This window comes from Nomia melanderi, chromosome 2 (genome assembly GCF_051020985.1).
Source record: "Nomia melanderi isolate GNS246 chromosome 2, iyNomMela1, whole genome shotgun sequence".
NCBI lineage: Eukaryota > Metazoa > Arthropoda > Insecta > Hymenoptera > Halictidae > Nomia > Nomia melanderi.
This window is the reverse complement of record NC_135000.1, coordinates 3727482-3752877: the sequence shown is the minus strand read 5'-3', so window position 1 is coordinate 3752877 and position 25396 is coordinate 3727482. Positions and strand designations below refer to the sequence as shown.

The window sequence follows — 25396 nt, the reverse complement described above, 5'->3', positions numbered from 1 at the left end:
TGGTCTAACTTAAAGGGTTGTTAAGTTTACATTTTTTAGATAGATTTGAAATTGATTTGAGGTAAATTTGAGATAAACTTGTGATATATTGTTAAGATGGATTTGAGATAGATTTGAGATAAATTTGAAATAGTTTTGTGAAATATTTTTAAAGTAGATTCAAAACAAATTTGAGATAGGTTGAACTTCATTTAAAATATATTTTAAATACATATAACATAGATTTAGAATAGATTCGCCATAGATTTGACATATATTTCAAACATATCTAACATATATTAGCTCTATCTCAACAGATCAAACTAAAACACATATACCTCCACATCCTCATTGTACATAAGTAATCTATCGTAAACTTCGATCTTTCTCAAAGAACCATCGACCTCAAGGATAGAATAACGATTGAACTAACATCGATAACTTTATCATTTACACAAACATCAATTGCAACTGAAAAGTCTAAAGATCTCGAAGGACCCAGGCTCGATCAGACGCGAATTCGAGGCAATTTTCCTTGATTGAAGCCAATCAAGTCGCAACGAAAATCACTCCTGTCTCATTCTCGGCCAATTTTTTCTCTCAGTGTCTTATCTGCCTGTTTGTTTCCCTCTGTTGCAACCACCTCGACCCTCCCCTCGACCCCTACCCCCCACAAACTCGTAATTTCATCAAGGAAAGTCAGACACTCGGCAGATAAATTATTAAACGTCGAGTTTTGACGTTTCGCTCGTTGATCGTTGTAAAATGGCGGCGAATCTTCCGGTCGAGTCCCTTAATACCGACGATTCCGGCGTTCTTGAGGGAATGCTTCGTCGCCCACGCATGCACTCGTTCTCCCGAAGATTGCAATTTCGTCTGGGTAGCACGCGTCAAGCGGAAAACAGAATTCTTCGGGAAGAGGTTGCTCGATCGAACGGGAACGGCGTATTAGCTTAGGCGCCATCTTCTCGGTACTTTTCGACAACATTACGCTGACCTTTCAACGAATATTCTGTCATTAACCCTTTGCACTCGAAAATTTTTCTATGGAAATATTTAACGTCTACTTGTGAGATATAGTGAGATATTTTAGATATATTTAATGGGATATATTTTCCAGGGGTGACTGTTTTGACAACTAATTTAGAGGGAAATCACACTTATATTAACACGTTGACTGCCACGGTGGTCACCAGTGACTGGACCTTCCACATTACTTCAAAAGAATTATAAGAAAATTGATATTGAATCGAAATATTTAATAACACAATAAGCTAGATAATAGTATTACATGAGTACTGTAATACTAAAACATTAACGATTATTTCAAATACTATTTGCCTTTATTATAAAGGAATAAATCTTACTATAACAATACGTTCGAAATTCTCAGTCAACGTATTAAGAAAGTAACAAGTATCGAATCTGGAATAATATATTGCAATCTTTTCTTCTTGTCGAATTTCACTTTGAAGAGGTGAAACCACCCCTTGGAAAAATGCAAATTTTAAATAAAATTTAAACAAAAAATACATTGTTCTTTCAGGCCTATAAAATTGTAAAATGAAAGTTTGATATCAACCATTCTCAAAATCAAAATTTTGAAAATTTTGTCCTTTTTGAGAACTTTTATTTTCCAATTTTACAGGCGTGAAAGGAAAATGTATTTTTTGTTTAAACTTTTTCTCGCTTTTCTTACCGTTTTCAAGATTATTCGCGGGAAATAAAAATCTTAATTCTTTTCAAGGGGTGGTTTCACCCTTTTAAAGTGAAATTCGACACGAATAAAGACTTGACTTATTCTACTTCCAGATTCGTGACCTTTCTTTGTCAGTTAAATACTTCATTTGAATATTTCATACATTGATGTATCATGTAAAATCTAATATTACATATCCAATTGTATAATTTTGTTTTTTGTTGGACTATATTTCATTATTTCTTAACACTCGAACTAATTTTTCATTGTCAATTATATGTAATAAGTTCTCTTGTACTGTTTATTTTGATAACTAATTTTATACTGTTCTGCTACTGAACTTCGCGTTTATTTTATTGTCTTTTTATTTTTAATTTAATTTAAAATTTCGTTTTCCACTTTTCGTTTTCCATTCGGTACGTTTTTCCTGTTGAGTTCGTTAATATTTTCTGTTCTCTTTATTGTCAACTGTAATTTAATTTTTCACGTTTCATTGTTTCTTTTTGTTAATTCGACAGTTCCCTTCCTTTTTATAGTTACGTTTCATCAGTTTGTTCTTTGATTGGAATTTTCCAGTACACCCTTCCCAATAAATTTCCTTAGCGCATTTTTTCTCGCGCAATACGTTCGATTATATTTTCGTTTCATATTTAATCTTCGTTTCATTCTTCCATTTTAATTGCGAACAACAAATATAGAAAGTCTCTCTTGAAATCATAGTACAACAAAGAAGAATGTAGACACGAAAACCTAAATCGAAAACGTGAGATAAAGTCAATGTATTTAATGGAACAGAAACTTCGCAAGATTTCTCACAGTGATTACTCTTTCAACTTTCTTGAACATCGTAGATCCTAAAGAATATTTAGTTCACTCGATAGGTTATCATAAAATTTCATTTTCTAGTGTGTAAAGTCTTCGACAGTGAATGTGACAGTTAATAGCATGACCACCACGAAAACGTGTTTATGAGCAGATATACCATAGATAATTGCTGAGTCAACTTTTTAGCAACTTCCGAATTATCTTGCAAGCTGCAATTAGCAATTTTTTGTCCGCGTCGTTCCCTCGATTTTTTCTTCAATTTAATTACTGTGATTCTTTTCCCGTTTATTAACCCGTTGACCGCGCTCGGCGCGCCGCGTTTATTATTTCACTAAATTTATATACTAATGATCATATTCCTGTATACGTTGCATAGCAACTGAACAAATCGAAGTCCCCTTTTGTTTGGAACAACGCGATTCAGTTGCCGGGAATAATTACACGCGCAACAACGTGCTTCGGAACGATGTTGGCGGTCTTTTGTTGCGGTACACCTCGCGTTCAAAGAGTTAAATGTTTCTATTCAAACGTTTTTCTATGGTGATCTTGAAGAAGGAGCGACAAACGAATTTTGCCGAGCACTGAAAGAATATATTTTGAATAACTTGGAAACAGAAGGTGTGTACGTTTTTCGTTCGTAACTGCAATAATCGAAATTACTTCGTATTTAACGGTTGACGATTGTAGATTAATCACCGACAAATGGTACTACAATTTATTACCTTGGTTTTTGCAAATTTCGGTTTCAGTTGTAAATTGTTAACAATGAATCATTAAACTGATTAATCGAAATAATTGAAATACTGAATAATATGTAAATTTCGTATAGAGATTCGAAAGGTCAGCGTAACAAGTGTTTCCCTCAACTTTCAATTAAATATTAAAATTCTTCTTATATGTCAATTCAGCATTGAGATCCTCTCTCCACTTTAAATTCAACAGTTTTCTATCGACTTCCAGTTTAACGTTAATATTTCCTCTCAACTTTCACTTCAACATTAAAATTTACCTTCACCTCTCAATTCAACATTGCAATTCGTGTCAAAATTCAATTTAACAGTAAAATCCCTTCTCATCTCTTAATTCAACATAACAATTACCTATCATCTTTTAACCCAACATTGCAATTCCCCCTTAATTTCCTATTCAACGCTGAAATTTCAGTTTCAACACTTAACCCCAGTCAGCAGATGAATTCGAGCTACTCTTCCTGACGTTTGTTTATCGCGCGGTGTGTTTCCTGTTAAGAACCGAGGGAACGCGGCTACGTATGGCCGCGGAAACGAGAGTCATGGGTGAAAAACGAGGAGAACAGAAGCCAAGGGAATGGAAATCGATGCGTGCGCGCGGGATCGCGAGAGCCACTCTCGCCGGTTCTTCCCCGGGTCGCGCGTCGGTCTTCAAGGCGGCAATTAAGAAGCTGTAACTAATGCGAGGGCCCGGCACGGCCAGACGAGCGGGAGCCGTTAATCTCGTTTCGTCATTCTATCGACCGTGTTCTCCTCTTCGACTCGCGGACGTTGACTGCTCGCTTCGGACGCCCCCTTTTCGAAAATCGGCATTTTATCTATCAATCATCTACAAAAACACGACGTCGGAATATTTAAAAATGATCTAGAAAAAAGTTCTTTGGCTTTTGAACATTATGTTCGAGTAGTATACTTTGTTTTTAAGGAAGACAGACCTTAGACTGAAAACAAAAGTCTAGTTTTTAAATTTTGGAAGACTTTGTTTTTTGAAACTTGGATTAAAACAGTGTGTGAAAGAATAAAGTTCTTTGTCTTTTGAAGATCTTACGAGTAGTATATTTTGTTCTTAAGGAAGGCAGCTCTTAGATTGAAAACAGAAGTCTGTTTTTTTAACTTTGAAAGACTTAGTTTTTTAGATTAAAACTGTGTGAAAAAATAATGTTCGTTGATTTTTGTAAATCTCGTGTGAATAACAGATGTCTTCTTTTTGTTTTTGAGGAAGATAGTTCTTAGATTGAAAATAAAGGTCGGTATTTTGAATTTCGAAATGTTTTATTTCTTGAAATTCGAATTAAAGCGGTGTGCGAAAGAATAAGGAAAGTTCTTTAACTTTCGTAAATCTCGTGTAAATAGTAGAGTCGCTTATTTTTGGTTTTTAAGGGCAGTTTTTAGAATAAATGTTACTGTCGATGTTTTGATTATTGAAAAATATTATTTTCTGAAATTTGTATTAAAATACTGTGTAAAAAAGAACAGGAAGCTCATTGGCCACTGAAAATCACGTGTGAATACATTGTAAAGTATATACATTTCAACTTTTCCATTTTTCTACAATTAAGAAGATAATTCATTTAAATGTTCCTTATTTTTAAGAAAAACAGACAGACATTTGAAGACTTACACTACAAAATTTCTATCACCGATAACAATTGCTATTGTTTCCTAGTTCACCTCATAAAATTGATTTACAATCGCTCACGAAATACAATATAAAAATAACACCAACATTCATCAATTTCCATTTCAATTCTGAATCAAAATAAATTCCATCAAATCTATTCCGCATTATTTCCACGGCGAATCGTTCCGTCGCTATTTCCGTAGAACACAGCACCGCGCGGTTCGGAGTCTCGAATTTTGAAAACCGCTGATGCTGCTTCACGCGCGAGCACGCACCCTCGACCGACTTTGAAGACGTTTTTCTCGGGGACGAAGGTCCGCGTTGAAAAAGCGAAAAAAAAAACAACTTTTATTCCTATCAAGTTTCGCCCGAAGATTCGCCACTCGCGACGATTTAATTTCTCCCCGAAAAATTCCCTGAAAAATAGAAGAAACGGAAAAAGGGGGGAAAAAAGGGGAGAAAAACCACCCCCCACGGCGACACCTCGCGCACAATTTATTCGAACAAAGTGGTTATTATTTTATTCGGCTGGTTCCCGTCGCTAAAAATTTCTTTAGAATCCTCGACCCAGTTGCGCCGTTTCTCGTTCGAATAATTCGCGAGGGATGTAGCCAGAGAGAGAGTCTACTATTCCGCCCTGTTTTTCGCGTTTCTCCCGCTTTCCCAGCCCCGCGTTCTCCCGCTAGTCCCTCGTTCAATGGACAGCCGTCGATTTATGGTGTTCCATGTCCGAGAGAATCGTTCGCAAATGAAAAAAGAAAAAAAAAACAGAAATCAAAAAATCATTTGCGACATTCCGACTAACCCAACTCACCCCCTCAGACAATTTATCTGTTTTACATTTCAGCTCGATCCAAGGATGTTTAATTAACACAATATCAACGAATCATTCTGTTTTCGAATCGTGACGCTGCTTGCTCTATTTCTCTATCTACCCCTCCCCCTCTCCCATCCCCATACCCCACTGTTTTTATTTCAAGCTCTCTACTTCTTGATACAGCACAGGTTGCCTGAAGACTGAATTGCGAATAAAAGCATATACATATTCTTTTCCCTCCCTCACTTGTACATGTGTTCTGTTCGACACCAATGAATAACAATGGTTGAGACACCACTGCACAGCGCACGATCCAAGTGCAAGAATATATTTACCCTTGTGCACGGTGAATAATTCTTGCCGACCGCCCCGTATGATTGGCATCGGCACCGCGGCAAGAATTATCTGGACAACGGAGCATTTGATTCTTGCCGCCCGCTGCACGGCATCCTACGGCGCGCGCGGCAAGATTCTTCTGTTCGAATGGGAACCGTTTAGGCCGTGTCTCCGAGAAGCTTCATTTTTTTTTTATCCGTCGAGCTTCTTGGTACACGGTATTTCTTTACTTTTCTCTCTGTTTATCTATCTCTATTTTTTTTCTCTGTCTCTTTGTCTTATGGTATAACACATATATTTATATATATACATTTATATATATATATATACATATAGTCTTAGATTTACGAGGCATCTCCTTCTGCCTAGATCTATCTGTGATACCGTATTTGAACGTGTTCCGTAGCTTTTGGGAAAGAACGTACTACACACCCAACCGCCTCCCCAGGGAGGACGTAGTTCACGGAGTTATCGTGGCTGCACGGTAGAAATTTTCGTAACTTGCTACTCTTCCGATAGCGGCGTCCTTCTTCAATTCGGTACGGCAGCGTTTGCGGCGACGCCTTTGGCGTAATGCTGATTATCGACGCGATTAACGCGTCGAATGACGCGGCCGCAGATAGCGGTAACGAATTGCTCGCGCGCGACCCGACGCGGAGAACCGAGCCCCGCAATAATATTTTTCGCGGTATTGACAACGGAAAACGCGCGATCGGATTATTCGAAATCATCACTCATTGAAGTTTCATACGGTGGGGTTCATTTTTTAACCCATTGCACTCGGGAGGTGACTCGGAGTCACCATTTGATTCGATATATCAAAATTATTTATTTATTAACCCCTTACGGGCCGAGTTTTTGTTCATGATTATAACAAAATCTGTGCAGTATAAAATTAATAAATATCCACATATGAATGCGAATTAGTAGTGTGTTCAATAGTTTCAGTAATTTCATCAAACGAATGTATTTTGTAACTTTCAAGTTACTCAAGTCAACTTAAAATTTTAAGTTAACTGATTACTTAATTTTATTCACGACTTCGAGTGCAAAATGAAATAAATCAACAAAATGCCAATACTGATATGTGACTTTAAAGTTACGTGGGCCTACAGAGGGTTAAGTAATTTTTTTTAATTCATTATTTATTTATAAGTTCAATTAACACGTTGAATGCCATGAGGTCACCGGTGACCCCCTTCTAATACGAATTACTAAAGTTCACTCAGTTAAACGACGATTATTTGAAAACATTTGTATATTATAAATAGTGCTACCTAATGTAACATTTTGCTAGATGAATGCACAATAATAATAATACAAGTCAGTCGAATGATTTAATATTATTAATATTATTTATATTTGGTAGACTCAGTCATAGACAAATGATTTTTTTGTATTCATTAAGTAATTGATATTTAATCTTCTGTAGGCCCGAGTGACTGGAATTTGGGAATCAAATTTTCAAGTTCCCGAAAAACTGACGGTTCACATGTTCAATATTTCAACAAATTTCCAGACCGAATTTTCGAGAAATTCGGAAATCAAATTTCCGAGTTGTCAAAACATTTGAAAATCGAAATCTTGAGTTGTCAAAAAATTTGAGAGCCAATCTCTAGAGTTCCCGAAAAACTAAAAATTCAAATGTTCAAAATTTCAAGAAATTTTCAGAACGAATTTTCAAGAAACTCGGAAATCGAATTTTTTAGTTGTCAACGAATTTGCGCGTCGAGTTCACAAGTGATCGAAAAGTTGAACATCAAAATTTCCAAGACATTGAGAAATTCTCGAAGTAAATTTTCGGGTTTTCTAAAAAGATCACAGATCGAATTATCAGCGAATTCAATCCGGGATTTCCCGGGACTCCGTTCTCCGGGTTCGAAAGGATCGGTTCGAATTGATGTTCCAATTCTACAGTTATCCCGTCCACAGGACAAAGCTACCGGTGAACACGTTCACCATGGGATGATCGGCGTACTCCGCGTCTCCTTTAAAACGTCGCATGACATCCGGCAGTGTGCACGCTGTTTGCTCGACGAGCTTATCCTCCCTTGGTCCCTCGTGGGACAGTATATCGATCGCTTAATTATCGCAGCCACTTATTCAGCCACTCTCTATCTCTCTTTCTCTCCTTCAATTTAGCCATCACGGGACCAAGGAATAAAATCGTTTCGAAAATTTCTCAGAAAACTTCCCGTTACCTTGGTCGCCATTTAAAATCACTGGCGTGTGCACTGCCCATTTTTCTCTTCTCTATGGGGTGTCTTTTGGTTGCTTCTCGCAGATGTCACTGCCTCGGCTGATCTTAGAACGCGATTTTTTCAGATTGTCCTGACGGCGAATTGCCCTGCAAGAATGGCATTTGCATCAACAAGAACTTCTTCTGCGACCAGAGACCTGACTGCCTGGATGGCAGCGACGAGAGTGACTGCCGTAAGAACACATTGCATCTGGAGCAATTTTACTTTCAATTCTTCTAACACGTTTGAGCTTGAGCATCTCTTAGCATAGAGGCTCTGGTAGACTTCAATTTTGACACTCTGTCCTGCGAATACCTCAGTAGCACCATTTTCATTGGAATGCTACTGAAATAGAGTATTAGATATGTAGGAGGAAGAGAATTTTATTTGAAACAGTATAATTATTTCATCACAGCTCACAATGAAACAATCGGCAAATCAAACAACGCACACACTATTTATACACTCAGACGCTCTTATCTCACTCGCACACTTTCTAAAACATTCTTTCATTACCATGTACTAACTTCACGCGTATTTTGAATATTCTAGATTCATAAAAAACGAACATTATTAATATAAAAATCAATATAAAGAAAATCAATTTAGTCTAGAATATTTCAATGCTTTGAACATTCAATCGAAACGCGCTCATGCATACAGTCGCGTCATTCATCTATTGCACACACATTCATCACTCATCAATACATCTATTCTCACACTCAAATACATCCATTGCCACAGATATACTTAGATGTTCTCATATCAAAGACATTTGTACTTCGCGAGCGTCTTATTTGAACAGTTTTGTAGTACCTACTGTAAAAGCAACAGTGAAAAGTCAGAATAGCATTAGAATTGAAATGGTTGAGAAAGTTTGACTGGTTTTAGTTGGATGATGCTCAGTCATCTTGAATATAATCTGAATGTAGCTCGGTTGAAGTTCCTAGCTTTAACTAACGTATCTGTAGCATATAGCTGAGTGATTAGTTGAGTTAATCTAATCGTTTGTTAATAGTATTGGATCGTTCTCATTAAGAATTGAAATTGCAGCGGGACATGGAGATCATGTGGTACCAACGCCAGCAAAATGTCGGCCGGACGAGTTTCTCTGCAGCGATGGTAGCTGTATACCTCAGTACGCCGTCTGCGACAGAAGAGTAGACTGTCCTAATAGGGATGATGAATCCAATTGTCCTCAAGGTGAGTGAACAGACGTGGCTGGGGATAAAAGGGTGAGAAAAGCATACCTAGGCGCTGTTTATAGAAACGTAGTCAAGCCTGAAAAGGACAATACTGCCAGGAGAATCAGACAGTTTGAACTTGCCATGTCTATAGGAATGATTCTACATCGAGTACCTGTATATTTATATATTATATTATACTCTGCGTTCGAAAAGATAAGAACTACTTAACCCCTTCTCCTATAATGTCAAATCAGAATCGCGATGAGTATTTTCAAAGGAATTCGACGAAACTAAATGTTATTTACTTATTTTTCATATAGATGAAATGTTATTTGGCTATTATCAGTCTTTAACCTTTAGAATACAGACGCAGAATAAACAACGAATTCTTTTGTTTTTGCACGAAATTATTAATGATAATGTAGATTCATCAGGCAGAGTTGTGAAAGAAATAGGACAAGGGGTTAACAGTGGACGTAACCTAAGAAAAGGATACTAGCATAAATTGATTGAGCAATGTTATAATGTTATATTAGTATGAAATCATTCCAACACACATGGCTAGAAAGGGTATCTTCTTTCAATCGTTCTGGTGACATCTTGCACAGTTCTTAACAGTATAGAAAGATAATTTTCAAAGATTGTCACCTTTGAAACTGATGAGATTTCTCTTCAAAGCGACGCCTGCAAGATGTCATCAGAATCTGAATGTTCACTGAGGACAGTGGGACATCCAGGAAATGTCTGACTTGGTCAGGACCACTTTCACTTTCTGTAAATAAGCTCCACTTGATCTTGCACCTTTGATCCATTAGATCACGCAAAGCACCAGGTGCGTACACAATGTTTGGCTGTGACACAAATGTGCACACCTGCTAGAGGCAACGAACTTTGTTGCACTGACTGCACTTTATACCGCTGCCAGATGACCTGATCATCGAGAGCAACTTTGATAATTAAGAAACTGTTTTGCTTCAACTTCTTCTAGTACCTGAAGTCATAGGAAGATTCACAGTGGCAAATTTTGTTAATTAGATAATCATACACGATCGAATTCTCGTATGTGTTTGTTTGACAGAGACACAATTCTCTAAATTCTGTAATGTTCGATCATAGTTTCTCAAGTAGAGTTAGATATATACACACAGGCGAAGTGATTATTCAAGAAACATTATCACTGTGGAACCTCTTGAACACTAAAAGGACACATTCTCTATTGCACCAATTTTGAACACACGTAATCATATTATCCACTGAGGCACCTAACAAACCGGAAACCGCGGATATAAGTAACTGCTCGTGTTCAGGGGGAATCCCAAAAGGCGAGTCGAGGACCCAATGAAAGACCAAACCAAAAACGAGTGCGTTTAGCGGGCAAGCTGGTTTAGATTCGGTTACTTCTAGGTAGAAATGCGGATAGAACCTCCTCGAGAGGGAATCCGGACAGCCTAACCTACGAGAACCAAGCTAGCAAGAGTTACAAGCCGGATTATCAGCCACCGGCTAACCAGAGCACACAAAGGAGTTGTGCTCCAGATGATTTTGTTTGCGCTGATGGCACTTGCATCCCTGAAACCCACCACTGCGACCATTTCTACGATTGCCGCGACTTTACCGACGAACAGTATTGCTTCGGTTAGATCACTGGTAGATCCTGAAGATCTGATGGTGTCGATTCCCACATCATCTAATTTGAGATTCGCTATTTGTTAGTTGCTTTGTCTCTTGGTTTATGGAACTTAAACAATATGGTCCGTAGAACTATTTAAGATGTTTCCCTTAAGACCAGAATGCCACAGATCCTCTGGAATCTACGTTTTCTTTCAGTCTGTATTAGCAGCCGAATAGACTTAGGTTGCTCGAGTAGAAACTTGAGGACTCGTTCAGATCATATATTTAGATCATATATTTAGATCATATATTTAGATCATACATAGTGCATCCCTTGCCTGATATCTGTTCGTAGATAATACATACATTTTGCTGTAGCATGAGAACAGTAGGTTCCTGTATCTTGTAGAGATTTCAGAAAGGAAGGACACCTTGACAATAGAATTGGTAGTTCGTTGGCATGTCACTTGAGTGTTCTTCTTTTTGACAACTTCGTCCTATTCTGAATAGGCGTTGTAGATAACAGTAAAACATTGTTTATATATCTATACACAATGCACAGAGAGAGAGAGAGAGAGAGAGAGAGAGAGAGAGAGAGAGAGCCACGCATCAAATCCTGAATTATTTCTCTGTGCAGATTTATTTTACTGACGTTCTTAGTTCTAGATACTTTGGTGACCCACATATCCTTAGATAACTGTTTAAATGGTAACAATAGATTCCCATTCTTGATTCCATGACTGGTTGATATACATTTATGTCTTGTTCACATTTTCAACAGATATACATGATGATTTCATTGGTATGTCGTGTATTTTCCTGTGTTTTGAAATACGTGCTATCATTTTAGGATGTGGAAAGGACCAGTTCCAATGTACGAGTGGAGAGTGCATCAGATCTGATCAAAAGTGTAATACTTACATCGAATGTTCTGATGGCTCTGATGAGGAGGGATGCGGTAATTTTGTTTTTTTAATATATTTGAAACAGTTTCACAATAGACTCGTGTTAACCCTTTGCACTCGAGAGGCGACTCTCGTTCGCCATTTGATTCGATACACCGAAATTATATTCGATTTTATATTAGGTATCAACATATGAACCTTAGAAATAAATTAGTTCCAACCCTTAATTTATGTAAGATCTTCCTTTATGTTACTCGCGAACAGTATTATCAATATTCCAACAGAAAATAATAAATATTTATAACAAGAAATATTTCCGAGTGCAAAGGATTAATATCCTTTATGTTTGTTTTATCAGATCGACCAGGTCACCATCCAATGCCTGGACGTTGCCCAGCTGGCTACATCATGTGTACTACAGATAAAGACTGTGTTCCTCAGTCCTCCATTTGCAATGGAGTCCCAGAATGTAGAGATAGATCAGATGAAGAAAATTGCGGTCAGTGGAGAAATCATGCCGTCGTATATTTCGTGTTCTTTATTCGACTCTGTCCCATTAATAATTCCCTTCTCTATTTCACAGATCCAGCTAAGGAATCGTCTCATCTCAATTTGAAGACATATCCCAGTGAACAAGTGATAAAAGAAAGTAAGTAGAACAATTGGAAAACACACAGTATTCTTAAGAAAACAATTATTCTTTTTGATATTGAATTATACATTGAACAATAGTATTGAAGTATTTATTAATGAAAATTCTCGTTATTTTTCTTGCCTTGGCCAGATCCGGCAAAGCAAGGTAAGACTTTTTAAGAAGAAATTCTATGCGATGCTATATCAAACATAGCAAAATTAAAATATTAATATTTGATTAATATTTATCCAATCCATTAAGGAATGCCTCATTGTCCACTAGGGAAAATTGATAACGCAAAAACAGTATTATGTTCATTCAAAGACCTTTCAGGGTAATACGTATATCATATGTCTGCGTAAAGCTTAATACCAATTAATTTATCTCCCATTACATGGTGGGTAACGTTTTAATTGTTTGTTTAATATATTCGAACAAACATCATATGCAAGTTAATATACAGGGTGTACCATTTAACTGTAATTACAGAAGTATCTCATACAATGTTACGCAATAACAACTTGTTACTTATTCAATGATTTGTGAGATATTTCAGCATTATCAATTTAATAGAACATCCGACACGATGTATGTACAAGTGAATGCAGCGAAGAACTGGTCACCTCATGTTCACGTGTTTCTTTAATTACACTAAACACCGTACACACACGTCAATAATGCATGCGTTAGAGTTCATTCACGAATTATACGTACGAGTAGCAAATCACGACGCTTCACTCCTGGGAAATACAATTTCTCATGATAAAACAGGTCGCGAAGTTGTCTTCCAATGTCGTGACGAAGGTCCCATGAGAGCCAGGGTACGTTGGCTCCGTGGGAACAATCTTCCCTTACCTCCTGGCAGTCGGGACATCAATGGACGCTTGGAGATTCCAAACATTCAGATGGATCACTCTGGATCGTACATCTGCGAGGCTGTGGGCTATCCTCCATCCACTTCTGGACAACAAGTCACCGTATACCTGACAGTAGAGAAACGTAAGCATCACATAATAGTTGGAGCTTATTAGTTACCTATTAGACTAACGAATAAAACTCTTCAGTGGAGCTGCCATCCACCAGCAAACCTTACACGTGTGGATACGACGAAGCTACTTGCAACAACAGAGAATGTATCCCTAAGTCCTACGTGTGCAACGGCAGAATAGACTGTACCGATGGATCAGACGAAATGCGATGCAGTAAGTTGCATTTTATTTCTTCTGAATTCTTACATGTTCCTTCGTTTAACACGGTCCTCGTGATAAGGTCCCCATGGCTGCGAGCCCAACGAGTACAGGTGCAACAACACTGAGTGCGTGAGCAAAGTGTGGCGTTGCGACGGTGACAAGGATTGCGCTGACGGAAGCGACGAAGAAAATTGCGTAGTGAGCAGACCGGGCTCCCCTTGTCGTTCCACAGAGTTCGCGTGTAACAGCGGCCAATGTATACCTAAAAGCTTCCAATGTGACCTCGAGAAAGATTGCATAGACGGCACCGATGAGATAGGATGTTGTAAGGACTTCTTTTTTGTTTATCCTCTCCATGCATTAACGCGTTGACCACCATGAGAATTTAGAGCGTTTCGTATAACTTATCGTATCATAACAAAGGCAAATTATATTAGATTTAATTATTAATGGTTTGGTATCGTAGTTTTTAAGTTATACTATTATTTAGCTACCTGTGTAGCTAAATATTCCGATACGGTTTCAGTTTTCTTGTTGTAATTGTTTTCAAGTAATTAGGACGCTCCGGTGATCGGTGACTGAGGCGGTCGACGTGTTAATCGTTTGAGTGCTAAGCGTGGCTTTCCTTTCGTTTCTATTTCCACTAAGAAACATTTACTATCAAACTTGTTTACCATTTTGCCGCCAGCTATTTGACTGGCTACAGTGGGAAAAGTACAGTTAGTGTTAAATTTAATTTATTTACCTATTTTCCTTCTAATTCTCTATTTTCATTTCTGTCATTACCAGCTTGGACAAGAGCACAGTTGGTGTTAAATTTAATTTATTTAACTGTTCTCCTTCTAATTCTCTATTTTCATTTCTGTTATTACCAGCTTAATGGAAAACCGAGACGTTCGCACTATTTAGAATTCTTTTACATAAAAATACAAAACCGCAATTCGGTTTCCGAATCGAAACGAAAGAAGCGCAACACTCTTCAACGCAGCCTTCGAACGGTGAACATAAAGCAGAACAATCAGTATATTTGTTTTTCAGCCCCGGTGTACATAATTAAGCCGCCTCCTCCGATGATTACCCTGGAACGTGGGGCAATCCTAATAATCACTTGCACAGCAATTGGTGTGCCCACTCCGGAGATTAACTGGCGTCTAAACTGGGGACACATACCCTCAAAATGTACAATGACATCGGTGAACGGCACAGGCACCCTCACATGTCCTGATATCCAGCCAGAGGACCAAGGAGCATACTCCTGCGAGGGGATAAATATCGCCGGTTTCGTATTCGCTGTGCCAGACGCTATAGTGATGGTAGAGAAGCCTCAAGACATCTGCCCTAAGGGGATGTTCAACTCCGAGGCTAGATCCGTGGACGAGTGTATCTCTTGCTTCTGTTTTGGAGTAGCCACCGAATGCCGAAGTGCGAATCTCTTCACATATAAAATCCCTCCACCCTTGGACCATCTCAGAGTCGTATTCGTTGAACAGCGACCAGCAATCCGAATTATCAGCGACGTCAGTAGCCAGCAAATCGAGGTCACTCGACCTGCTGCGGACAGCATTCACCTGTACACAGCGGAAGGTGCTCATGACGAATTGATCAGACAGAGGCCCGATGATAGCATCCCCTATTTCGCACTGCCGGAGCACTATCATGGCAGCCAACTGAAGTCTTATGGTGGCTACTTGAAGTACAGAATCAGATACAACGGTACTGGTACGCCTAACTCAGCGCCAGCGGTCATCCTCATGGGAAATAATTATGTACTGGTGCACAAGGGCAAACATGTACCACCTTATTACGAATCTGAGGAATCTGTTAGATTCTTCCAGGGTGAATGGTTTAAGAAGCAGGGTTTCAGTGAAGTACTTGCCACTAGAGAGGACATCATGATGACTCTTGCCAGAGTGGACAACATTCTGATCAAGTACGTGAAACTAATGAAGTCTGCGTATGGAATATTTTCAAGTTATACGGTCAATTCTTTTGCAGAGTACAGTACGACGACTCACCCTTAGATGTTCACATTACTAAGGTTATAATGGATACTGCTGATGTACGGAACACTGGTCTAGGGTCCGCTTCTTATGTAGAGGAATGCGAATGCCCCTCCGGTGTGTGGACAAGAGTTATTTTATTTTGTAATTTAACCCCTACCTAGAATATCGCGTCAGACTCGTGACGAAAATTCCAAGCTGAATTTGAGAAAGCTCATTTATATTTTTTATAAATTAAGTATTACTTTTCCATTAGTAATCATGAACCTTTGAAGTGAACGTAGGCGTAGAATAAGCATAAAAATTCTACGTTTTCCTAATAAATTATTAACGATAAAATAGTTGCATCGATTATGGCTAAGAAATAAAGCACAAGGGGTTAACTTGATGCAATACTCACCGTGAAATACTCATTACTCAGGATATAGTGGCCTATCGTGCGAGCAATGCGCTCCTGGATTCCTCAGACGCGAAACTGGTCCTTGGCTTGGCCAATGCTACCAAGATGAACAACCTTGTCCTCCAGGATACTACGGAGACCCGTCAAGAAATATTCCTTGTCAAGTTTGCCCTTGCCCTCTCACCAACCCATCCAACCAGTACGTAACACCATAATAGAAACTTAAGCAGATCAAAGAAATTCTAGCTACAGCTATGTGAACATTTCGAAATAGATTCGCCCGAACTTGCCATCTGAGTTCAGACGGTCAACCCACGTGCGACTGCCCACCTGGATACATTGGTCGTAGATGCCAACAATGCGACACAGGGTATCAGGGTAATCCCCTTAGGCCTGGCGACATGTGTATCCCATCGCAGCGTTGCGATCCTAATGGCAGTCTCAGTACGGTCGTAGATCCTGTGACTAAACTCTGTCGATGCAAGGTACTTAATTTGACTTTTAGGGAGTCAGTGAAATATGTTAACTAGATTTCCAATTATCAAATAGAATCTTTTACTTTAACTTTATACACTTCCAATGAGATTACGTAACATGTTCAATGTACTGTTAATGCATTCTTATTCACTTGGAAAACCTGAAGTAAGTGAAATAGAGGAAACAGCGTAACAGAAGATTCGAGGTGGACGTGTGGATAACCTATCTTTTGTATGCACCTTTTTGCAGCAATTTGCAACTGGTCCCACCTGTAACCAATGTAAGGCAAACACATTCAATCTGGCCTCGGCGAATCAATTTGGCTGTATCAGCTGCTTCTGCATGGGTATCACTAACAAATGTGTATCATCCAACTGGTATAGAAGTGAAGTAAGTGTTACATTTGTGATATCGCCGTGAAACAAGTAAATCTAACGTACGATGTATTGTAGATTCGCGTCTCTTTCACCAACTCTATCAGAGGTTTCTCGCTGATCGAGTCAAAGACTCCTGACGCACCTCCCATCGTCGATGGCATACGTCTAGATACCATATGGAGCAGAGAGATCATTTACGATAACTTCCCTAATCGTGGGAACAATGATGTTTACTACTGGCAGTTGCCTAATATCTTCTTAGGAGATCAGATTGCATCTTATGGTGGAAATCTCAAATATACTATCCGTTATGTCCCAGCACCCGGTGGTCAAAGTTCTAGGAATAATGCAGCTGATGTTGAACTGATTAGCGTTAGTATATTAACTAGTTTCTTTAATCGAAAAAATGAACTAGATTATTTATTACCGATTGACACCATCCATTCATTCTACAGGCTAATGACATCAATTTGTTATACTTCTCCCGGGAATCCCCCGAACCGAACACACCGCAAACATTCACTGTACCACTGTTAGAACAATATTGGCAACGCAACGATGGAACTAAAGCTGAGAGAGATCTTTTGTTAATGGCTTTGGCTGACGTAAGGGCAATTCGAATCAAGGCTACTTACACAACCCACACCGACGAAGCTGCGTACGTAGTTTAATTTAATGATTAATCCATTGGGAACGTATTGGATAGATTTCTTATTGGTTATCTCTTTGGCTTCTTAGATTGTCTCTAGTGTCCCTAGACTCAGCTGAAAAGCATAATACAGGAAAATCTCGAGCAGTAGAGGTAGAGGAATGTAGCTGTCCACCTGGATACAAAGGTCTCTCCTGCGAAGATTGTGACGTGGGATACACCAGAGCAAACGAAGGCCTCTATCTGGGCATTTGCGAACCTTGCAATTGCAATGGTCACTCCAACCATTGCAATCCTGACACTGGAGTATGCGAGGTACCTTTGAACGCCTGATTTCTCTCAACGCGTTGCGCACCGGCTAATTTTAAGAAAACTAGCCTGTGTGACTGGCGATTTTCAATGAGATTAACCCTTTTAGTGCTGGACGACGATATATCGTCTTTCGCAACACTTGCGAAAAATGCTAGCGATCCAATTAAGTAGCTTCCGCATTCAATAGCGTCTTACTATTTGCATTGCGGGAGAACTCTATCTCAAAATAAATTTATGAAACGTTATAAACGGTTTAATTTCATTGCAAGAATTCTTTTTGCATTATGGAAATATAATTTTTAGTTTGGTTTTTATGAACTTTTTCCTAAACAGTAAATACGTCCGGTTATCTTTGCACAGGCACTCGTTTTTCACCCGGCACTAAAAGAGTTAACTTACATCACTAAACGTAGAAAAATTTAATATATTTTAAACAAATAATAGATTCTGATAAAATTTTCTACTTTCATAATCATGCAACAATTAGTACAGCTTCATACGTAGGTATTTATATAAAAACGAGATCTCCCGTTTTTGGTACGCAATGTGTTAACACCATGCCGTACAATGACGAGGTTCTAGACTAACTTAACAACAATCGATATTGGTTCATTACCCACGGATCGAAGTAAACAACTATGTTGCTATTATCTAATAGCAATGTATTATAACATTAATGTAATATATTAGTATAACATTAATGTATCGTCTTCAAACGAAACTTTGCACTTGAAGTAGAATGGACAATTTTGCTGCATTTCTCCCAAATTATCGATAGTAAAAAGCCGCTTATTCTCAATAAATGTTCTCCCGGCCTTACAAAATTCGGTCGGGGGTGAATACAAACTATACGCCTGCATGGCGAGGGTGACTAGATTCTTATAACTTGACAAAATTACATCACAAAATAAGCATTCGTCATTCAACAATAAATATTTAAACTTAATATAGCTAGAAAATGTTCTATAATTAAACAACAACAAAGTATAATATACAAGGGTAACTGAAAATGAAGAACAGTATAAACGGTCAGTAAAAATAAAAATAAAGTTAACACAAAAATAAAATACAGGAGTAAAAATAAATAAATAAGTAGAATCCATGTATTGCACGGTACATTGAGTGTTGCTTCCAGCGGTTATCGCGTGAATAGAGAATGTTTAATTAATTCTTGTCAAAGAATTCTGGAGCGCAGTTATTTTATTACCTCCGATCCTCGCCGATTAGAATAGAAATTACGAATACAAATGAAGAAATAAATAATAAAGAAGTCTAATATATCTATATACAATTAGGTCGCTTAAGAGTAGTATACAAAGAAAGAAACAGAAAGAAAATAAGACAAATGCACACGATACACGAGCTTCATGGCGAAAGTAAATAGTAAGCCAAGGGGTTAACGATGAATGGGCATTCTTTCCAGCATTGTGCACACCACACCACTGGCGACTTCTGCGAAGTCTGTGAACCAGGTTACGAGGGCGATGCGACTCGGGGAACCCCCTACGATTGCGACAGAAACCCAGGACCAAGTCCATGCAACTGCAATCCAGCTGGTTCGCGCAGCAGCTTCTGCATAGGCAACCGATGCGATTGCAAACGAAACGTAGACGGCCCTGAATGTAACAGATGTCGACCTTCCACCTTTGGCTTGTCCGCAGACAACCCTGACGGATGTATCGAATGTTACTGCAGTGGCGTGACCGATCAGTGTCACGAAAGCTCGCTCTACGCGCAACAGATACCTGTCTGGGTGTACGATGTTCAGCATGGTTTCACTCTGACCGACGCGTGAGTACCTTGAAATCAATGAATCTGGACTTACAGGATACTAACATGCTTCCCATTCATAGAACTAGGCAAGAGGTGATCGACGACGGTTTCGAACTGAACATTGCCATGAATGAAATCGGTTACCGTTACTCGGCAGGCCGAGGCCGCAGACTCTTCTGGTCCCTTCCGCCAGTGTTGACTGGTAACAAGGTTAAAAGCTATGGTGGCAATCTTACACTGACCCAACACATTACAGCAGCTCCCAATTCCCTGAGTTACAAAGATCAGGATATTATTCTAATTGGAAATGGCATTACTTTGTTCTGGACGAATCCTGTGGAGATACAACCTGATGTTCCGATGGTACGTAAGGTTCTTGATTAAGTTAACGCGTTGACCTCCACGAGAATTTCGAACGTTTTATGTACCAATATTCTTTTATCGCAAAGGCAAATGGTATTAGTGACTTATTATATATTAACCCTTTGCACTCGAGAATATTTTTCGCAACAAATATTCCTTATTTTCTGATGAAATATCAACGGAATTTTTTGCAATTAATATAAAACAATACCTTGCATAAATTAAGTGATGAAACTGTTTTATTTCGATGTTCCATGTGTTGGTAGATTGTAGAAAATTTAATATTGAGTTTTAAATTTTATAATTTCATTGGGTTAAATCAAATGGCGAGTGAAAGGCGCCTCTCGAGTGCAAAGGGTTAATGACTTGGTATCACAGTACACGTGTCATCTAGCTGTTTCTGTTACTAAGTATTTTTATTCAACACCAGTTTTCTTATTGTAATTGTATTTAAGCAATTCTGAAGCTCCAGTAATAATGCATAATCAACAGGTGATAACTAAATTGCATTTATTTCACTTAGACATATTCAGTGCCTCTGAGAGAATCAGAATGGAAACGCCTGACCACAGAGGGGCCAAGAGTTGCTTCACGTCTAGACCTCATGACTGTCCTCTCCAATCTTGAAGCAATTCTGGTCCGAGCATCGCACAGTGAACGAATGACAGCAACCTACATCAGTGACATTAGCTTAGACACAGCGGTAGAAGTGCCTGGAAGCAGAAGAGCCGTTCAAGTGGAAGTATGCCGCTGTCCGACCGGCTACACCGGGACATCCTGTGAATCCTGCGCCAGAGGCTACTACAGAGACATCGAGGACCGATCAGTTAGCTATTTAGGTTCCTGTCAGCCGTGCCCGTGCAACAGAAATGAAGAGAGCTGCGAGATCTCTAGGACTGGACAAGTGAAGTGCCACTGCCAGCCAGGATACACAGGACAATATTGTCAAGACGATGGTACGTAAAGCGAAATTTTCAGAGCTAAAACGGCTGGTTTGTTTCTAAGTTATTTGAGCAGTTTCAGGCCCAATAACGACCTCAAAATCAAAAATATTAAGGGGACCTTACACTTTCTCGGTCGAAAATTTTGACAATTTTTGTGGGACTGACAAAGTAATGAAGAAACATTTTTTTGAGTTCATAATTTTTTTTACAGACACCTTAAGTCTTCAAATAAAGAAAAAATTTTTATATAATTTTATAAATGATATTTTATTGGGGCTTTTTGCAGCCTCATGGAGGTCATTTTAAAAAATTTGATCTGCTGGCGTGCACGATTGCGGCTTATTGGAAAGTCTAAAAAACAGAATTATCCTTAGAAAAAGTATGACTATGGCCCTAGTATAGACTAGGATTATTTTGTTTGAGCAAAAATTCACAAAATGGACCTCCAAAATTGGTGGTCTCCAAAAATAGAATTTTCTTCGTAAAAGAAACGTTAAAAATTGAGGAAAAAATTAACCAATCCTATTTATTCTACTCTATACTGAAGCTATTGTTGTGTGGAAGAACATATTAAAATTTCAGACCGATTGGTTAAATGTTTTATAAGTTACCATGCACGCCGATTACAAAAACGTTTTAAGAAAAACGCGTTTTGACACGCGAATTGTCACATGTAAGTCTTACGTTTAGTCAGCTATGCCTGCTATATACAAAATTCCTTCCGACTCCTCATACATCTCGTTCTCAAGAGTTCTTTCTCCTCTCGTTAAATTAATTTAATTAATACTTAATAAATTAATATAACACGACCGAAATTCCGCGTGGTCGATTTGGCATTTTGTTCTAGATAGACTTATTTCTTATCAGAAACTGCAGTGCATGCTGTCTGTAGTTTCAGTTTGGATGAAAACTTCATCCGGTAGTATCCTTCTTCTTAAATGTTATAGTGTCTATAACTTCGAAAGTATTCCGAATTTTCCTCTGAAATTTTCAGAGGATATTACTGAAATATGACACTTTCCAATAGGATACTTTCTAAAGAGTCGGTTCTTCCGAGAAACTGTAAGATCCCCTTAAAGATTTGATTTGTTTCTCGATTAATAACTAATTAAATGTTAGGTGAAGTGATGGTAAGTCTAACGCCAATGATGGGTGAGGTAAAGCCGTTCTCGTGGATAATGTTCACCTGCAGTTACAAGTCTTCGAAACGATTACGCATTTCTTTTAAACTCTCGCCATACCGTGGCGCGCCTTTAACCGCAACCAGCACCGCCCCTGGCCCCACCGTGACTACGGAGGATGGAGCATATCGAACCTGGCACGTTTACGTTCAGCTAGATCCTTGCAACGTGGAGTGCTTTATCCAGAACAATACCGACAAGGAACTGATCAGGGTTGTGACAGCGGTTTTACCAGGTTTGACGGACCACAGGGCTATTCAGTATTTGTCCGTCATTGGGGAACGAAGACACCATGGGTTTTCAGTCACCATTCTTAACACAGTGTCCTCATCAGACATCTCCCTTAATTATGTACTATTTGTAGATCTTCCAACGCCAATTGTCTATATGATGTTAATCATCGACTAGTCTAGTAGCGCTTACATCATTCGTGTGGGTGCAGGAGCTTAATTGGATCAACAGTTGGAAGAAGGAAATAAAGATCACCGTGCCATTCGTGATACAGTCGTCAAAATACTATGTCTGGAATACTTTTAAATATTGAAAATATCACAAATTGACGTTCATCGATATTTCCTTCGCCAAACTATGGATTCAGTGTTTATATTGTATCAATCCTGGTGTACGACAAGTGATCAAACCAAAATTCTTCCACCGATGTTTCTCTTTCGTAACCTGAATGTTACCATTTTATGTTTCTGTGTATTATGGTTGCATTGTGGCAATCTGTATAAGTTCGTGTGATTCCATTGCAGAGCATACCATTCCAACGACTACTGTGTCCTACCCCGCTATCACTCCACCAACGATAGTGGTCTACATCAAGGGACCTGAGTTCCAAATCGTTAAAACTGGAAGCACTGTCAGATATCACTGTTCCGGAAGATCTTTGGACAATGTAAGTGAACGTTTAACACGTTGAATGCCGTGGAGGGTCACCGGTGACCCCCAACCAAATCGAAGTACTATACTTCATTCAATTGAACGTTGATTATTTGAAAACATTTCTATATTATAAATAATACTAACTAATGCGGCGACATTCGGCTAGATGAAAATGTAACAATAATAATGCAATTCAATCAAATGATTTAATATTATATTTTTTCTATTTTGTGTATTTGCTCTATGAAATCGTACGGCATTCAATGTGTTAAGTGTAAAACGAAATGTGTGCTACAGTAAAACATGCGCACGCTACATTTGTTTCATGGCAGGAATCCGTGCAAGTGAAGTGGGAGAAAGAAGGTGGCCAATTGCCTCCTGGAAGAAGCGTCGATGACAGCCATGGTCTCCTCATCATCAGAGACGTTAAAGTATCAGACAGCGGCATTTACGTATGCGAAGTCAGCGACGGTGTACACATTGCCTTCAAGAACGTCACCCTCACTGTTGGAAGTAAGATAAATAAATGTCACCTTTAACCGTAAGTCTTCCTTCTATTCAACTGTCTCTTCCTGTCTCTCGTGGACGCAGCTTTCCCAAAAAGTTTATTAGAGATGTCAGGTACATGATGTGAACCTATAGAAACAAATTCAGAATCCTCATTGGCGGATCAGCAGTAATTCCTTCTAAATTTTCCTAAAGGTGCAAACCCAGTGTCTCCAAGAGCGGTAATCGCGCCGCCGTCGTTAGAAGTGTCCGAAGGGGAGCCAGCTGAATTCCGTTGTGACGCTAGCGGCAATCCAACGCCTCAAATTGATTGGATTCGCGTCCAAGGTAGCATGAACCCTGAAGTGATCATACAGAATGGAGTTTGGACATTGAGAGCGGTATCGAGGAACGATGCAGCTGAGTACAAATGCATTGCTAGGAACAACGTTGGTGTGGACGAGAGGACCGCCATTCTTTATGTTAGAGGTACCACTACAAGTGATCTTATTAGACAGAAAACCTTATTGTAAGAAGGCAGGTGTGAACGTGGTGTAAAGATGGACAAATATGAACGTAGTGTGAACGTAGTGAGAATAGAGTAGAGATGACTGATGACCACGACGTGCTGCATTGACGCTCGAAAGCGGCAAGTTCGAAGGGGAAACTGTCAGAAAAGAAAATCGTGAGAAAGGTTCGGATTGTCGGAGAAGGTTCAAGAAGGTTCGGTTGAGATCAGCTTCCGGTTCGGAAGTGATAAAAGAGCGACACGTCCGTGGCATCAGTCAATTATGAAATGCCGAATGCCGATGTAACCGCGTCCATTTGAAATTTAAAAAATCCTTACATTATGGTCGCTATAAATCATTATTACGTCCTTAGAAAACCCCAACAAACCACCCGGAAAGGGCAGACCACCCACCATCACTCCATCAGAATGGACAGGAACAGTTGGAGAAATGATCAGGATAACCTGCACCCCCACTTTAATCGCTAACGTCACTTGGACCAGGGAAGGGAACTTATCGCTACCATCCTCTGCCAGGCAACGCGACGGTGTGCTCATCATCATGAACCCAAGCATTTACGATTCAGGCATCTATGTCTGTACATCCGTCAGTTTCGTTGGAACTGAAGCTAGCAGCATCATCAACATTAATGTGCAGCCCATGAGAGCAGCGCCCTCGGTCAAAGTGAAACCTGAGAAACAAACAGTACCGCAAGGCAGTGTGGCTGAAGTGCGTTGTCTAACCAGCGGGGAGCCAGGTCTGCAGATTAGGTGGAACAAGTATCAGGAAGCAATGAGTCCCAATACTCAGCAGGTGGGCGACAGTCTAAGAATAGTGAACGTACAAATCTCTGACCGAGGAGTGTATGTTTGCAAAGTGTCTGGACCTACTGGCAGCCAAGAAGCTAGCGCTATCATTGAAGTAGAACGTAAGTTGACTACTAAACTAACACGTTCGCGGACAGTATAAAATTTAACGAACCGCGAAAATAGAAAAAATTCAAATGTCGTACTACGAGGGTTAAAGTGCATGATAATTTTAAAAAGTTAACACTATATAGAATTCAATTCATGACAGTGTGGCTTGTAAACTTCAATGTTATAGCATTCACGTAATTTTGCATCACAATGAAAACGAATGCTATATTCACGTCCACGAACGTGTTCAGTGTCAATCCTTTTATTATCTCAGTCTAGTCACAGTTCTTTAAATGAACTGTAATACTGGTTAACATTAAGAGATCACTT

At 39.1% G+C, this 25396-nt stretch overlaps 1 protein-coding gene across 34 annotated transcripts in view; it reads left to right on the top strand.

Annotated features, from left to right (window-relative positions):
- Positions 1-25396, top strand: part of trol (terribly reduced optic lobes) — a 210148-nt gene that overhangs the window by 178722 nt on the left and 6030 nt on the right. For 30 of the 34 annotated variants that reach the window (XM_076374536.1, XM_076374534.1, XM_076374541.1 and 27 more), the window contains 25 exons: positions 8352-8459; positions 9320-9469; positions 11915-12022; positions 12328-12468; positions 12553-12618; positions 12754-12768; positions 13375-13602; positions 13668-13805; positions 13873-14118; positions 14832-15723; positions 15789-15910; positions 16215-16392; positions 16468-16678; positions 16920-17060; positions 17123-17419; positions 17503-17705; positions 17786-18011; positions 19432-19799; positions 19862-20144; positions 20668-21100; positions 22208-22504; positions 23025-23167; positions 23487-23667; positions 23857-24129; positions 24523-25077. In XM_076374536.1, the coding sequence (XP_076230651.1) occupies positions 8352-8459; positions 9320-9469; positions 11915-12022; positions 12328-12468; positions 12553-12618; positions 12754-12768; positions 13375-13602; positions 13668-13805; positions 13873-14118; positions 14832-15723; positions 15789-15910; positions 16215-16392; positions 16468-16678; positions 16920-17060; positions 17123-17419; positions 17503-17705; positions 17786-18011; positions 19432-19799; positions 19862-20144; positions 20668-21100; positions 22208-22504; positions 23025-23167; positions 23487-23667; positions 23857-24129; positions 24523-25077 (6003 nt within the window). The remainder of the gene's footprint in view (positions 1-8351; positions 8460-9319; positions 9470-11914; positions 12023-12327; positions 12469-12552; positions 12619-12753; positions 12769-13374; positions 13603-13667; positions 13806-13872; positions 14119-14831; positions 15724-15788; positions 15911-16214; positions 16393-16467; positions 16679-16919; positions 17061-17122; positions 17420-17502; positions 17706-17785; positions 18012-19431; positions 19800-19861; positions 20145-20667; positions 21101-22207; positions 22505-23024; positions 23168-23486; positions 23668-23856; positions 24130-24522; positions 25078-25396) is intronic. The other 4 variants (XM_076374559.1, XM_076374545.1, XM_076374535.1 and 1 more) reach the window with 3 other exon arrangements.